This window comes from Hyaena hyaena, unplaced genomic scaffold, assembly GCF_003009895.1.
Source record: "Hyaena hyaena isolate Hyena2069 unplaced genomic scaffold, ASM300989v1 scaffold_541, whole genome shotgun sequence".
Taxonomy (NCBI): Eukaryota; Metazoa; Chordata; class Mammalia; order Carnivora; family Hyaenidae; genus Hyaena; species Hyaena hyaena.
Window position 1 is genome coordinate 239,985 of NW_024081174.1, and position 16,606 is coordinate 256,590.

The 16,606-nt window shown below is 43.6% G+C and overlaps 1 protein-coding gene across 4 annotated transcripts in view; it reads left to right on the forward strand.

Annotated features, from left to right (window-relative positions):
- The window catches only part of TPP2 (tripeptidyl peptidase 2), a 70,837-nt gene that overhangs the window by 11,006 nt on the left and 43,225 nt on the right, over window positions 1–16,606 (forward strand). For all 4 annotated transcript variants that reach the window (XM_039255705.1, XM_039255707.1, XM_039255703.1 and 1 more), the window contains exons 3-6: window positions 6,595–6,690; window positions 8,407–8,511; window positions 10,545–10,669; window positions 13,591–13,754. In XM_039255705.1, the coding sequence (XP_039111636.1) occupies window positions 6,595–6,690; window positions 8,407–8,511; window positions 10,545–10,669; window positions 13,591–13,754 (490 nt within the window). The remainder of the gene's footprint in view (window positions 1–6,594; window positions 6,691–8,406; window positions 8,512–10,544; window positions 10,670–13,590; window positions 13,755–16,606) is intronic.

Below are 16,606 nucleotides of genomic sequence, written 5' to 3' on the forward strand. Positions count from 1 at the left end.
CCAGCCACGCCGGCTGGCTCTGGGTTAACAAGGCACGTGGCGGTCACAGAGGTGCTCCCTGCCCTTGCCGGCCTTGGCGTGCGGGTCTGAATGACGCCGCTGTGACATCGCTAATTCCCTGCCTGAAGGCATCAGTCTCCCCAGGAGTTCCCTGCAACCGGGTGCCGGTGCCGGGCTGAGCGCGGGCCTGAGCGGGCTGGTGCGGCGCCGTGGGGGCCGCAGCCCGGCTGCTCGTGGGCAGGACCCTGGTCCTCATCTTCGCCCAGGCGCTCGGCCTCTTGTTGCCCTCATCCTCTCCACAGAGTAGCCCCTCTCCGAGCGCACCAGCCACGGAACACGGTGTAAAGACCACCCCTCGTTCCGAAACGACCAGCCTGACCACACGCGCCTGACCACAGCGCCTGACCACAGCGCCTGACCACACGCGCCTGACCACAGCACCTGACCACAGCACCTGACCACATGCACCTGACCACACGCGCCTGACCACACGCAGCTGACCACAGCACCTGACCACACGCACCGGCAGCCGCCCCGCAGCAGTCGCTCTGGTAGATGCGCAGGGTCCTAGTGCCCGTGGTCTGCTGCCCCGGCCTCGCCCCTGGCCCGCCCCGCGCCGCGGGCCTCCGGGCCCCTCTACCCATCCGGGCCTCCGGCCGCCCCCACGCCTCGCCCTAGAGCGCTCTGTGGAGAAGGGTGAGTTAGGGTTGTCATTTCCTCTTCCCTGGATGTGTATTTACAAAGGTTTGGTCTGTTCATACGTCTGTGGAGCAGCCCCCCGTCCCCAGCTGTGCAGTAATCTTGGGTAGCGTGTTGCGTTGTGGGGCCACCGTTGGCTCGGAGACGCCTTGGACGCAACCACCCTCCTCCAGCCCTGGCTGCCGGGGCCGCGGGCTGGTGTGCCGGGCCTGCGAGGCCCTCGAGCCGCGCCGTGTCCAATGAAGTTCTCGGTTGTGACTGGAAGAAGAAGAAGAAGAAGAAAAAAGAGTGACCGCACACGGCACGCTTCATCCCATTGCCATGTGCTCGTTTGCTTCCAAGAGGCCTCTGGCCGGTTCGGCCTGGAGTGTGGGGGAGCGTGAGGGAGAAGCCGCTCGGGGGCGCACACCTACAAGGGGCCGGGGGGACGCCCTGCAGACTCTTCGGGATGGCTCCCCTCTCCCCCTGCCGCGTGGATCCCTCAAGAAAGCTGGCATCTCAGCGTCCAGTCGCCCGGCCGGTCGGGCTTGGGCAGGATGTGGGGTGTGAGCAGGCAGCGGGTTGCTCCTCACACCAGCTTCCCCTGGTCATCCTGGTGTTAGCGCTCTGGACACAGAACAGACCCACGTACGTGTTCAGCTTCTTTTTTTCAAGGATGTGCAGGTGCTCAGATTCTTCGTAGCGGGAGGTGTAGAGTGATGTTTCCAGCCGCTGGTACTCTGGCTGGCTCGGATCTCGGATCTCTCCACACCGTTCTCAGAGCAGCAGAGGGAGGGTTCAGGTTCCTTGGGCTTAGCCGTGCCCTAAAGTGAATTAAATACCTGTATTTCAGCTTCTTCGAAATCACCCATAAACTGTTGACAGTTAATGTGTTGCTTTCCCTGTTTGAGATGAACTTCTGGTTAAGTGCTTTGAACATTCCAATAATCTCATTCTCTAAGGAGGCCATTCCTAGGCCTTCTTGAGAAACTAGTGCAGCTGCTTTGGAAAGTGACACTCCTGTGAGCAAGTAGGAGCAAAAAAGTGAACAGAAGCTTAAAATATTTTATGATGAAATGTGCAGACACAAAGGAAAATGCATAAAACACCTGTACAGCTTGGTGAGTACCGAGGTGAACACTTTATTCACTACCCAGATGAAGCAAAGAATGTTGCCTTACCTCGGGAGCTTCCTCCGTTCTCCCAGATCACAGCCTGCTTTGACTTTTGTGATAATCATTTCTGTGCTTGGCTTTATAGTTTACCAGCTCTGTGTGGATACATGAAGTATATTTGTGAACTTTATATGAACGACCTCATTTGTGTATCATTTCACATCAGTTGTTTGCAAGATTCTTGCCGTTCAGCCGTGATGTTGCGCGTAGTAACAATTGGTTTAATTTCATGGCTGTGCAAGATGCCACGGTTTGTATCCATCCACTCAGCTCAGGACGAACAGTTGTCTCCAGTTTGGGAGTCACTGAGGGCTCTTCAGAGAACATTCTGTGTACGTACCGTGTGCACATGTGTATAGATAACTTCCAGGATGTCTACCGAGGAGTAGGATTGCTGAGCCCTAGAGATACAACTTGACTAGACGATGTGCAACAGAGTTTCCAAGTATTTGCACTAAACTGCATTTCTGCTAGCAGTGTATGAGACATTTGATAGTTGCCCTGGTAACGCTTGGTATTTTACGCTAAAAATCTTTGCAAATATGTTGGGAATCTATGTTTTGTGGTTTTAATTGGTATTCTCTAATTACTAATAGGATTGAACTCCTTTGCATATGTCGATTAGACATGAGGATTTCCTTTCTTGTAAAGTACGTGTTCAGGTCCTTCTGCCCTTTACCCCAGTGAGTTGTCTTGTTTCTTACAAATTTGCAGGATTTCATTATGTGTTCTAAGAACCTGTCCTGTGACAGACTGTGGGTCAGGTGTCGTCTGCCATCCTGTATGTCTGTTTCCACGTTCTGGTGGTGTCTTCTGAGGAGTAGAAGTTCTTAAAGTTCATGTATTTGGAAATTAGTTTTTGCCCTTTTGATTAGGGCTTTTCGTGTCTTAATGCCCTTTTCATGTCCTTCCTGACCCCGAGATCAAGAAGGTTTTCTCCCCTATTATTTTCTGAAGACTTTTACTCTGTTTCTATTCCTATTCTAGAATTTAGCTGGTATTGATTTTAGGCTTAGTTCCAAATAGGGATCCTGTATCTTTTTTTTCCATCTGAAGACCAGTTGCCCCAACACCATGTATTAAAAGGCCATAATCTCCCCACAAATTTTCAGTGTCGCCTTCTACTTTGCAACCTTCACGATGGGGTGATATAGCTTCAGAGTCTCATTTTCAGTCCTCTGTGTCCTTTGGATGTTTTTCTCCTCCTTTTCCTTATTAAAATTTTAGGATCCATTTAGAAGGGAGCACAGTGCTTTTTAAAATTTTACCACATTAGAGGGGCTTGAGTGGCTCAGTCGGTTAGGTGTCTGACTTCGGCACAGGTCATGATCTCATGGTTCATGGATTTGAGCCCCACATCAGGCTCTCAGCTCTCAGCACGGACATCTCAGAGCCTGGAGCCTGCTTTGGATTCTGTGTCTCCCTCTCTTTCTGTCCCTCCCCTGCTCACATTGTCTCTCTCTCTCAAAAATAAACATTAAAAAAAATTATAATAAAATTTTACCACATTCAACTTGAGCTTCAGTATTCATTATTCTATATATATAAAAAGTTAAGTCCGTGCGTAGTGAATGATTGGCCAGATTTGGCACCATATGTAGCTGCAGTCATAGCTGGCAGCACCATGAGGGTGACTTACAGTTTGAATTAAAAAAAAAAAAAAAAAAAAGAATTTTACTGCATGGAGCATTAACACTCGTGCTGCCATTGGGCTTGTTAAGAAAATGTCCAACTCATTAGGCATCCCCTCTTTAAGAGTCAGGGAGAAGAGATGTAATCAGTAATCAAAGAGATTTTGTCTCTACTACAAAAACGAGTCTTATTCCACTGCAGTGTTAACCTTTAAAATAAAACTGCCAGGTATTTACCAGCAAAAGCGGGTTTATTCAGGAGCAGCAGAGAATTGCAATCCAGACCGAGCAGCCTGTGGCAAAATCGTAGACAAGTCTGCAGAACCAAGGAGAGGCCCGTGGTTTTATAGAAGAAAGAGGGTAGGTGGAAGGCCTGTTAGACACAGAACGTCCCCCGCAGGAAACTGCTCCCTGCTCAGACGGGAAAGTGTGTCCTCCGCGAGGTCGTCCCCGTGCTGAGTGGCAGGGCGTGAGAGCACCCCTGCTGGCCTCCTGACTCCATTCCAGCAGGCCTCTGTTTACAGTCGTCACCATGTAATAAAACCATTCTGAAGATACCACTTAAAACGGTCGAAATATAAAGCTTGGCTTCCTCAACGACGCTGAAAATAAGTTCACGTGTATGAAATACTCAAATGGGCAAAACGACATATTCCATAATTGCCTCCTGGGATAAAGTTAGCTTCACTCAAATTTGGTTAACTCTAGGGACACCTGGGGGGCTCAGTCGGTTAAGCGTCCGACTTCGGCTCAGGTCATGATCTCGCGGTTCATGGGTTCGAACCCCTTGTCGGGCTCTGTGCTGACAGCTAGCTCAGAGCCTGGAGCCTGTTTCAGATTCTGTATCTCCCTCTCTCTCTGACCTTCCCCTGCTCACGCCGTGTCTGTCTGTCTCTATCTCTCAGAAATAAATAAAAAACATTTTAAAAATTTTTTTAAAAATGCATTAAAAAAACAAATTCAGTTAACTCTAGATAGCAGAACTGTGATAACATTTATTTTATGATTTTTGTAGTTTAATTTTTTGCAACTAATCCGTCTGCCTTTACTGTGAGGAAAATACACAGTAGTGATTTGAGAAGTGCAGGTGTTGTGTGGACCCTGCAGATTTTGGTTTCGTTTACGTTTAAATATAAATTACGTCTAGTGGATTATTTTTATTGTGTTACATATATTGTAAGTAATTGTGGTGAAATGTGTTAGCGCCTGTTTATCTTGCAGCTATTTCAGTCCATTTAATCCTTCGGCATTTCACGGCCTTTTATAATCTCCTTGTATGAGAAGTTACCACTAGCCTGTGGTTACAGGTCCTGTGTATGGGACACCTGTGATGAAATAGCCTTTGAATTTGCCAGCTGGTGATTACTACTTTGTGGCTGCAACACTGTGTTGTTGTGAAGTCAGGGGCTGCTGCGGGAACATTAGGAGTTAAGAATCGCTGTTCTCTAAGAGAGGTTGGTAAATTCTGAATGAAAAGCAGTGGTTTATATGCCATCCTATACTCCAGACATCCATTCGAATCAGAAATGATTACTGATACACGCTGGCTTTTAAAGGCCATTTGAAGTGCTGTGAATGGTGGGGTTTTCTATTCAGCTGTGAGAAAATTTCACTCAAAAGTTTCTTACCTGGGGACTGACTGGATGAGGGACCTGGGGGTGAGCCAGTTACGGATACTGCCCAAGTGAGAACGGATGAGTCCGCCACCTCCGGGTGGTTGAGAGTTCATCCCCATGTTTTATACACATTGGAAAGCTGTTTTTAATGCTCATGGGTCCTGTGATTGCAAAGAGTGAACATTCTGCGTTTTCTCGATTGACATTTGAAGTTGGTTGATGTTCGGTGTGTGCACATCATAAGGTAGAGATTATTTATTTTCTTCCTTTTACATACCAAGGAGTAGGAAGCTGTGGGTCCACTCTGGTCAGTGGTAGAGTTTGGATTCACAGCCAGGTTTATCTAAGTCACGCATCCTGTACACTGGATGTTTTGGTCTCCGTGATAGAGCTAGATTCTAGCTTTCTTTTCAGCCTTCCTGTGGTTTGGGCAAGCAGTGTGATTTCTCTTTGTTTCTTTGCTTTTTCCATTTGTACACAGGGCATGCTCTTTATATCACTCTGTTAATTAGAAGCTTTAAATGTTATTTTTAAATACTTTGAGATACTTGGAAAGACTGTTATAAGATGTTTGATGTAATTAACATGATCTTATAGAACTTTTTTCTTAACTCAGCTCATTTTAAGTATCTAGGCATTATCCCTGTTGATTGTAGAGAATTCAGTTCTTTTTTTTTTTTTAATGTTTTATTTATTTCAAGGAGAGAGAGAGAGACACAGCGTGAGCAGGGGAGGGTCAGAGAGAGAGGGAGTCACAGACTGAAACAGGCTCCAGGCTCTGAGCTGGCAGTCAGCACAGAGCCCGACGCGGGGCCCGAACCCACGAACCGTGAGATCATGACCTAAGCGAAAGTGGGACGCTTAACCGACTAAGCCACCCAGGCGCCCCGAGAATTCAGCTCTTAACAGGAGATCTAAGCATAGAGAGGGTCTGGAAACTGCTCCCCTTCCCCCCTAGTTGGGCAGTAGGTCTGAGAAGGGAGGGAGAGGTGAGGTTTCCTTAATGCTTTAGAACTAAAGAGTGTAGCAGTTTAATGAGGTAGCATATGTTGAAAGCACTTTATAGACCGTGAAGCATTGTATAATTGAAAGTATCTTGGGGCACCTGGACGGCTTAGTCAGTTGAGTGCCCAACTCTTGATTTTGGCTCAGGTCATGATCTCACAGTGGTGGGATCAAGCCCTGTGTCAGGCTACACGCTGCGCATGGAGCCTGCTTAAGGTTCTCTCTCTCTTCCTCTGCCCCCTCTCCCTCTCTTGCTCTCTCTCTAAAAAGAAAAAGGTATCTTAGGTGAAACATCTTACTTATGGATGAGGCAAAGTCCAGAGAGATACTAACTGGCACCTTAGAATGTTAGAAATATTGATCTAATACACAGCCTTGCTTATCCAATTTGAGCCATTAGGATAGAAGTGAAATAACCTTTCTCCCCAGTAGCAAATCATTGGAATTAGGAAGCATTTAGTGAGTCAACAATTTGCTCTTTTTCTATAGATTCCTGTGAGCTGGACAAATCCCTCAGGCAAATATCATATTGGCATTAAAAATGGCTATGACTTCTATCCAAAGGCGCTCAAGGAAAGGATACAGGTAATGTCTCATCTAGAATCAGTAACTTCTTCCTCAAATTTTTTTCCTACTGAAGAAAACAATTTTTCGTAAGATCCCGTTAACTCTTAATGATCGTGGAGACTGGGAGGCTTTCAAGCAATGACTGCTTAAAGGTTCTGGTCAGTGGAATGTTACCCATTTAAAGTTACTGCTCTTAATCTTGGATACATGGATAAGTTTAGAGAATGTGTGAATACATTGAAATTATATTCAAGTTTTTGTATATTTGTGTTTTTCTGGGAGTTCGAATATAGCTTTCATCGGATTTCTGAAAGACTTTGTTTTACCTCCAAAAGGCTAAAGACTGTTTAAAGTTGATTTAAAGCCCTGGCCGACTTATTTATTCCAGATCCTGGAGCTTCTATGATAATTTGTTCTATTTTTCTTACCGTTTAACTAGGTTTCTTGATCCCAGTTAGTTCAGCACTAAGAACAGGGATACTCTGACCTAAAGCAGCTGAAACCTGGGAAGCACAAGTCTGTCATTAGAGAAATAAGACTTGCAAGTTGAGGAAGAAAGAACCTACTTTGACAGCGCTACTGAGTAAATCTTCCAGTGACGACGGAAGTGTTCAGTGTCTGTCCGTCATGGCAGCCTCTAGCTGTAGCTGTTGAGAACTTGACAAGTGACTAGTGGGAAATTTTTATTTTATGTAATATTTTAAAATATAAATCTAAATAGCAACACATGGCTCCCACATTTACTCGTACCACTTTAGAAGATTGCTATAATACTGGTAGCTGATACAGGTTCAGAGTTCCAACTGCAGAAGATGTAATCCTCGAAAATGAGCCTGATGGGTAAGCCCTGTGGAGCCTTTCCTCTCAGCAGAGCATCGTTGTTTGCTTCTCCAGGCGTCCGTGAACCGTAAGAGCTGCCCAGCCTGTTGTATACATAACCTTCACTTACTTGATTCTAATCGGTGTGCAATAAATAAAGTTACAAAAAATGCATATAACTTATTGGATACTATTTTATTTTAAAACTTTGGCCTGAAATACACATAGCACAATATTTTTATGCACTATGTTCAATTTAATCAACTGTATCGATAAGATGCAAATTAACAGGGAAATACAGAATAAATTAATATCAACCCCTCCTTCGCTCAGTGGAGTTGGTTATTTTACTGGAAAGGAATTTTTTTTTAACCAGCAGACCTCCACTGGGTGGCACTGTGGGTTAAAGACAGCCGAGGGGAAGGCGTGACCAATTTCAGTTACAGAGAACCCTGTCCAATCGAAGACGATAGGAAAAAAACCAGCCAGGAGAGGTGGCAGTTGAGGAAGCCTGCCTGTCCCTCTTGCAGCCAGTGTTCCTTTAGTGCCCCGCCTGCACGTGGCTCAAGGCAGGCAGTTCCCCGGCGGCCGGAAGGCCGCTTTGGCTTCCACTGTAAACGACTGGGGATTCAGTTTACCTGACACGCTACTATTTATCCTTGGGTGGGCTGAAATGCTGGTACCAAAATTCATTCAGGTGTGCCTTGGTAATCGTGTTCTCTTAAATCCCACATGCAGTGAATAGTTTTAATAATTGACCTGTTGCTTTATCAACTTGATGAGAAGTGAGTTTTTAGCCCGTCTGTGAGAATCGGGTAGCATCACAGCTGGGAACAACCGGGTCCTTGTATAAATGACTGTCTAGGTTTACTTGGATATTTGTCAACCTCACAGGTAACTTTTCTGTCTTTGCAGAAAGAACGGAAGGAAAAAATCTGGGATCCCGTTCACAGGGTGGCCCTTGCAGAAGCCTGTAGAAAACAAGAAGAGTTTGATGTTGCCAACAATTGCCCTTCTCAAGTTGGTGCTAGTGGCTTTTATTTACGCGTTCCCACAGAACCATATTATAGAGTTCTCCGAGAACCAGCAGGCTTTCTTCACAAGCTTTAAATTGCTTCGTTTTAGAATTTTTCTTTTATTGTGAAATCAATTTACACATTTATTGTTCACAACGTCTTAACGGACGTACAGTACACAAACGTAGAGGTGCCTAAATCCAAAGAGTGTCGTCCTGAGTTACCACGAAGTGAACACTCCCTCCCGTACATCTTCCTAATTATTGCTCCCATCTTTCTCTAGAAGCAACCACGATTGCCTGTTTTAAATGTGTAAAATGGAATCAGTGCAACCACGATTGCCTGTTTTAAATGTGTAAAATGGAATCATACTGTGTCCTTTATGCGTCGCTGCTTTCCGTCAGTGTTAGGTTTGCGAGATTCATCTGCATGTGGGTGTTGAAGGAGTTTGTTCACTTCTCTTGCTTATGATGGATGCACCAAATGTATGTGTCCATTCTGCAGATCGATACTTTGTTTTCAGTTTTTGGCTCTTGTGTAAGATACTTTTTTAAAAACTGATACTGTTTTGACTTTCTCCCACATGTCTTTGGTGGGTCATAAAGGGATAGTACCAATTCGTATTCTCATAAGAAGGCTGTGAGAGCTCCTGTTATTTCACAGCCTTAAATAGCTGTTACGTTTCTTTTTAATCAGTTAATAACATGAAGATAATATCTTGGTTTATTATGAAAATAGTACACGCTAGTTGATAGCACAAGTGTGTAGAGTAACAAGTGAGAGCCTCCAAAGCACCACTCCCCGGGGATGGTACCAACAACCTGATGTTTATCCTTCTGAACCTTTCTTTCAATGCATGCATGTACCTTTCCTTCATCAAAAGTGGGACGCGGTGTTTGTGGTTGTCAGCCCTGGCTGCACGTTAGAATCACATGAAGAGCTTTGTGCCCTAGAGAGGAATTAAATCAAAGCCTTGGAGGAAGGCTGGCATTTTTAAAAGCTCCCTGGAGGTTTAATTAATGCGCACTTAGGGGCGAGGACTACTGGCCTGCATAGATCTACGTACACATTTAACTTGCATTTACTTAATCTGTGTATAGCATCCTCTTTAATTGGGCGAAATTCACCCTCGTTAGCCACACTATTTCCTGTTAGGCCACTGTTTGTCCTTCAGCCTCTTAGTAGTCACAGTAAATGTCGTATTTCAGACAGTACATATATCAAGTCAGCTTTCTAAAAGGGAGGGATCTGGATTTAATTATCCATTTGATTTTGTTTACCAAAAATGTCTATATAATTGTTTTTTTCCTTTAAGGAGGAGTAAATGTTGAATATATTGAATAACTAAAAATGAAGCCTAACCAGATTTTTGGAACATGTGGAAATTACATTTTAATTCAGTAGGACTGTTCAGGTGAATGTGGAGCAGTCTAATGTAGTACATAGTTTTTTAAAAAAAATAGTTGGGGTGTGTACAGTTCTCATTGTTACGGATCAGAATGGTTAAATAGCAGCATATCTGTACAAGTTCAGGAGTGTAGTATGTGTTTAGCATGTTCTAAAAGACAGAAGATAATTTGTGGTTTCTTTTATTTATTTGGATTCTTAAACAGATTTCAGTGGAAACAGTCCTGATAAAAAATCTAACGGTCAATAGACAACGTATTTTATAGCAATGTTAGAGTTATTTTTGGAAATTAGTTGTACAGATTATAGATACGTGACTAATGCATGTCGTGGTCAAATGAGACCATCAATAGGGAGCATAGGGTCTTTCCCAAAGTAGATGGAATAAAGAACTAAATGAGAGATTAACTAAAAGAAGTATTATTTTTTAAACATTTAATACATCAGTTGATATCTGCATCATTAAATTGAACTGCACGCTGCATAGATATAAAAAGAAAGTGTTCTTACATTTTTCCAGAGTGAAATGGCCTTCCTGTTGGTCACACTGTGTCTTTGGTTATGTGTTAATGGTTGTATGTTTCAAGAGCACAAAATGTGCTAATATTAATATATGTTCTCATTGATTAGGCAAATAAACTAATCAAGGAGGAACTTCAGAGTCAAGTGGAATTGCTAAATTCTTTTGAGAAAAAATACAGTGACCCTGGCCCTGTGTATGACTGTTTGGTGTGGCACGATGGTGAATCCTGGAGGTAAATGTCACGTATTCTATAGATCTTCCCTGAGAGCGGTTTTTATCTACTCTGAAGGGCATTAAACTCTCAGAACTGTCCAGAGATTTGGCTTAAGTGACATTAGTATCACTAAGCAAAACTGTTTGAGAGCCGAATTGGCTTTTGGGTAGTTTCGGATAGGCTCTTTGAACTCCTTAATATTTTAGACACTATAAACCTGTCCCTTGTGTGTTTTCAAGAAGCTTGTTTCATTAACCAGACAGTAACTTAACCAGGTAATAGCAGATGAATCGTTGGTAGACGTAGAAATGTTCCTGATCGGACCTGGGCAATTTGGAAGGCAACTACAAGAGAATCCTAGATGCAGAAGTGAGCATATGTGGGAGAATACTGTACCGGCACTTAAGGAAATACTCTAATATTAGCCAGGATGGGGGAGTGGGGCAGTCGGTGGTTCGATTCCAGTGTTCCCTGCACGTACGGAAAACACTGCCAACTTTGTCCTAAGGGAAAGGACTTCAGAGTCAGGATGTCCAGGGTGCTGATATGTGTTTCCAAGGTCCTGAAGGCAGTTGACAAAGCAAGGGGTCCATGCAGTAGTTTGTCGACAGTATTCTGGGCCAGCTTGTAGAATTTCTGCATTGGAAATGAAACTTGAAGGAAATGAAATCTGAAGTCCCTAGAGTAACACTTTAGAAAATGTTATAATCAATGAAAAATGCAACAGAAATATGGTTTCAGGTGCTACCTGAGGTTTCAGGTCAGAAATAAGTTTTTTGATTACATAGTACTGTATATCATGAAGGGCTTCGGTTCCCCAACCCCATCTCGGGGTTAGACCCAGAATGTTGTGAGGAGAACGTTAGAGGCGTCACATTACCTAAAGTGAACCTAGGCACTGTCATTTCAGAAATGCCGGCCATTTCTAAGGGGAGGTAAAGTGACCTTAAGTGCCTTGGGTTTTGTTTCTGCAGACTGTCAAATCTGCCTCCTCCAGCCACATTTCCACTGTTGAACCCATATCACTGCCCTTAGCAGGGAACCTGATAGAAACATGCTCTTAAGTATTCTTCAGGATGTATAGGGTCAAACTCAGTCACTCTCTGTTGAGAAAACAGTATTTAGAGAAGATTACATGAAGGAAAGACCATTAGTTGGTTTCTCTTCAGTGGTTTTTGACCTTGTTTTCCCAGGTTTCCTTTGAGTTTGATGAAAGCTGTGGATTTTTTTTCCATAGAAAATAGTATGAAGAAACGTATTAAAAATGTCCAGGAATTTATACCCCACGCCCCCTCTCCTGCCCCCTTATATAAGTACTCTAATCCTATCCGTGAATCTCATCTCCCCATGTTCCCTTTCTGGTATGCTAACACCTGTTCCTTGAACTGAGCCAACCACCGTCAGAAAGTTATACCCCACACCACTGTGCATACTTGGCCTCTGTGGAATTGCTTAGGGGAGTCACTCAATTTTATATCGATGTTTTGATATGGTGCTTCAAGTGTTGAGTCACTTCATGTTGACGGTGGTTACAAGAAACTGATTTTTAGAATGTGTCACTGTATTTGCTGTGAGAATATTGTCAAAGATGTTGATTCATTCATTCTTTCATCATTTGGCAAATATTTGAGTACTTGTCTTTGTGCCAGGGAGGCTCTAGAGGAGCTCAGACTCTAGACTCTGTGGAAGCAAGTGCGAGACTCTCTGAGCCCGTCCAGGAAGCAGCAAGAAAGATTACATTGAAGGATCAGCTCAAGTTAGCAGACAGGGAAGGGATAGGGGTTGAAGGTCCAGGGGAAAAGTCAAGAGGAGACGGAAGAACTGCCAGGAATAGTCGACTGTCCCCTGGGTCAGATGGATGCGAGGGAGGACTTCTGAGGTGATTGCCGGGATGGAGAACCAGTTACGTATGTAACTTTTAAGAACCACGAGTGCTGCTCTGTTTGGCAAATAGGGAGGATTTGGTGGTCTACGTTTTACTGTTAACCTCAGTGCTGATTCCTTTTGACATGCTACTTGTTTCCTGGTTGCCTCATTTTCCCCATTAGTGTTCGGTCTCCTCTGTCTTGCTCTATTGTTTCTGTTTTTCAAATGCCATAAATCATTTTAGCCACACACTGATTGGGGTATAGGTAAAAACAGTTTCAGAGATCCCTCTGTCTAAATTGTCAACATTTGTTAATGAAATACATGCCTTAGTATTTATAATAAATGTCCCGTCTATACTAGTGGGCTTCCATTAATTCACTGTAGCAGTTGTGATTGCCTTTAGCTTATTGAAAATGCACACAAAGGCCTAATAGCTACAAACATCATATTGACCGTTCAATGATGTGCATTCCATTTATGACTTTTATTTTAGATTTATTTAGTTTTAATCAGACTATTTTGTAGTATTTGGAACACCTATTGTAAAAATTACAGAGGTAATAAAATGGGGAAAGAGCAGACGGGACAACCATACAACTGTAAAAAATCAGTGTTTGCCCAGGACTGCTGTAACTGTGGGGGTGGGGCACAGTTTGTAGTTCATCTAGTGTCGGGGAGCCTGCAGGCGGTATCGGGTTCATTAAGCCAGTTCTAAAAGAAGCAGACGGGAGTAAGGCCTAGGCTGTATGTCGTCATCATCCTGAATTAGTCTGAAACTCTAGGCCAAGCTTCGGTCTAATTTCTTAAGTAGCTAAATGGTTTTCTCCCTGGACTTTTGTGATGGACAGTGTTCCTAAAGCCTTTTATACACGGCTTCATTTAAGGACTGGTTCCTTTAAGCTTTTTACTTAACCTTTACTGATGCATCTGAGACAGAGGAGTCTAAAGCCAGACGTTACTGTGTCTGTTGTGACAAAACAGGGCAGTAAGAAGGTACCTAACACACCATACCACATTATTTTTAGAAAGCTAAGAAAATAGATGTTTCCTTCTCTATTCTCAATTTACAGAGCCTGCATTGATTCGAATGAAGATGGGGACTTGAGTAAATCTACCGTGTTAAGAAACTACAAAGAAGCCCAAGAATATGGTTCTTTTGGCACAGCTGAGATGCTAAATTACTCTGTTAACATATATGACGATGGAAACCTGCTCTCCATTGTGACCAGTGGAGGTATTCTGTTCAGATTTGCTAACTAGAGATAAACTTAGAACGCGGTAAGGTGATAAGTTACTGTAACCATAAAGCGAACTTTAACTTCAAGATTCCACCTAAAGAACTAGGTGTGTGATGATAAATGTGATTTGATTCCCTGGCAAGGTGGTGGTTTTCTTTAAAGCCGTAACCATGTAGGATCTATTCCAAGAATACAGGCATAGTCCAGCCACAAAAAACACAAAAAACGTAATTCATCTTATGAAAATTGTTTTGGGGGGCTCCTGGGTGGCTCAGTTGGTTAAGCATCTGACTTTGGCTCAGGTTGTGATCTCACGGTTCATGGGTTCGAGCTCCGCGTCGGGCTCAGTGCTGACAGCTCAGAGCCTGGAGCCTGCTTTGGATTCTTTCTCTGCCCATCCCCTGCTCATGCTCTGTTTGTCTGTCTCAAAAATAAACATTAAATTTTTTTCTCAATTGTTTTGGAAGGAATTTTATGTGCATACATTGACTCTTGAGCAGCTCACCCACAGGATACAGAGTCGGCTAAAAAGAGGCTCCTGTGGCTGTGAGTGTAATTTCAAAGAGGCTGGAAGCTATCCATATACCCATGGACAAAACAACAAGTTTATTTAAAAGTGTGTAGTACTGGGGAATATCATACAGCAAAATGAATAAATCTACATATACTGATATTCATAAATCTCAAATACCTAAATTAAAAATATATATATATATATAGGGGCGCCTGGGTGGCTTAGTCGGTTAAGCGTCCGACTTTCACTTAGGTCATGATCTCGCGGTTCGTGGGTTCGAGCCCCGCATCGGGCTCTGTGCTGACTGCCGGCTCAGAGCCTGGAGCCTGTTTCAATCTGTGACTCCCTCTCTCTCTGACCCTCCCCTTCTAATGCTGTCTCTCTCTCTCTCCTAGAAATAAAACATTAAAAAAAAAAATTAAAAAAAAATATATATAGATAAAAACATTTGTGTAAAGTTGTAAAACATGCCAGATAATACTACACAGTGTCCATGGGTGGGTGTGTGTGTGCACGATAAAAATACAGATGAGGAGAATCTACGCCAGCTTCTACATAGTGGTTACTTCTAGGGAGTGAGCCAGGATAGCTTTAACTCTTTCTCACTCCGTCCCCCACAGTATTATTGAATTATAGTTTATATAATGAACTGCACATATACACAATTTGATAAGTTTTGATAGAGGTGTACACCCTGGAAGCCATCACCACGGTCAAGGTAATGGGTGTATCCATCACCCCTACCCGTCTGCTTATCTTCCTTTGTACCCCACCCTGATCCACCCACAGCCCCAGAGAGCCACCTAACTGCTTTCTGTCAGTCCAGATTCTTTGTGTTTTCTGGAATTTTATACAAGTAGAATAGTTCTGGTATGAAATCCATCCATATTATGGTTATAAATAGCCAATTCCTTGCTGCTGAGTAGTAGCAGTTCATTGTGTGGACACACTGGGACTGACCCACCCACTCCGCTGCTGATGGACATTCTGATTGTTCCAGCACTGGTGTGTACGTCTCTGTGTGCACGTGTATTTTAGTTTAGTTTGGACGGGCATCTAGACGAACCGGTTGAGTATGGTAGATATGTGTTTAGCCTTTTGGGAAGCACAGTGGCTGTGCCCTTTTACATTCTACCAGTGGGGCGTGAGCACTCCACCGCTCCATGTTCATGTCCACATGTGGTGTGGTCAGCCTCTTGTGCGGTGTAGACGCTCTGACCCGTATGTAGGTGGTGGCGGCAGGTGTTTTCTTGGGGGTGGGGGGTGAGTTACATTAAAATCTAGCTTCCTTTTTCTTTTTCCCATGAGAGAGCACACGTGAGAGTGGGGGTGGGGAATAGGGAGCGAGAGAATATCAAGCAGGCTCCATCCCACTGCAGAGCCCGACACAGGGTTCAATCTCACAAACGTGAAATCATGAGCCAAAATCAAAAGTAGGACACTTAAGTGACTGAGCCACCCAGATGGCCCACACTTCCCTATTTTTAATTGGAAAAAATGAGAAAGGAAGAATGGGTAATATTGGGTCCACATTCTTATGTGACAGCAGCTGTCTAGGGCACAGACTGTCAACACTGCAGCAGACAGAGGGGTCACATCCTGCCCTTTCTTCCAGAACCACAGCTACTCCATTACCCAGCCATTAAGGCCCAGCGCCAGTAGGCATTTGTCATCGTGCTTGTGTGATCGTTTATCTGACAGTAGTGGGGCATTTGTCTCTATTCGGGTCTTAAACTTTTTCACTGAAAAAGAAAAAAAAAGCCCTAACTGTTTTTTGTTTTGCTTTATTGTACTTCACTGATATATAACATACTAGAGAAAAGTATACAGATCACAAGTTGTATGCTCATCTGTGAATTCTCACAAAGGGGACACTTCTGTGTAACCACATCAAGAAATAAAACCTTGTCAAAGCCCCTTCATGTCTCTTCCTAAACACTAATCTCCCCTCCATCCTCTCAGAGGTAACTACGGTCCTGATTTTTATCACCGCATTAGTTTGAGCCATCCGATATTGCTGTTTTTATAGGTGAGAAATAATCAAATAATGGCACTTTCACATTGTTCAGTCTAACATGATGTGTTTCCATTTATATAAATGAGATTATTCAGTATGTATCCTTTTGTATGTGACTTCTTTAGATCAACCTTATTTTTCGGTGCTTCATATCATAATGTTTAGAAGTAATTGATAAGGGGGCGCCTGGGTAGCTCAGTCAGTTGAGCATCAGACTCTTGATTTTGGTTCAGGTCACGATCTGACAGTTTCGTGGGTTCGAGCCCCATGTCGAACTCTGCACTGGCACTACAGAACCTGCTTGAGATTCTCTCTGT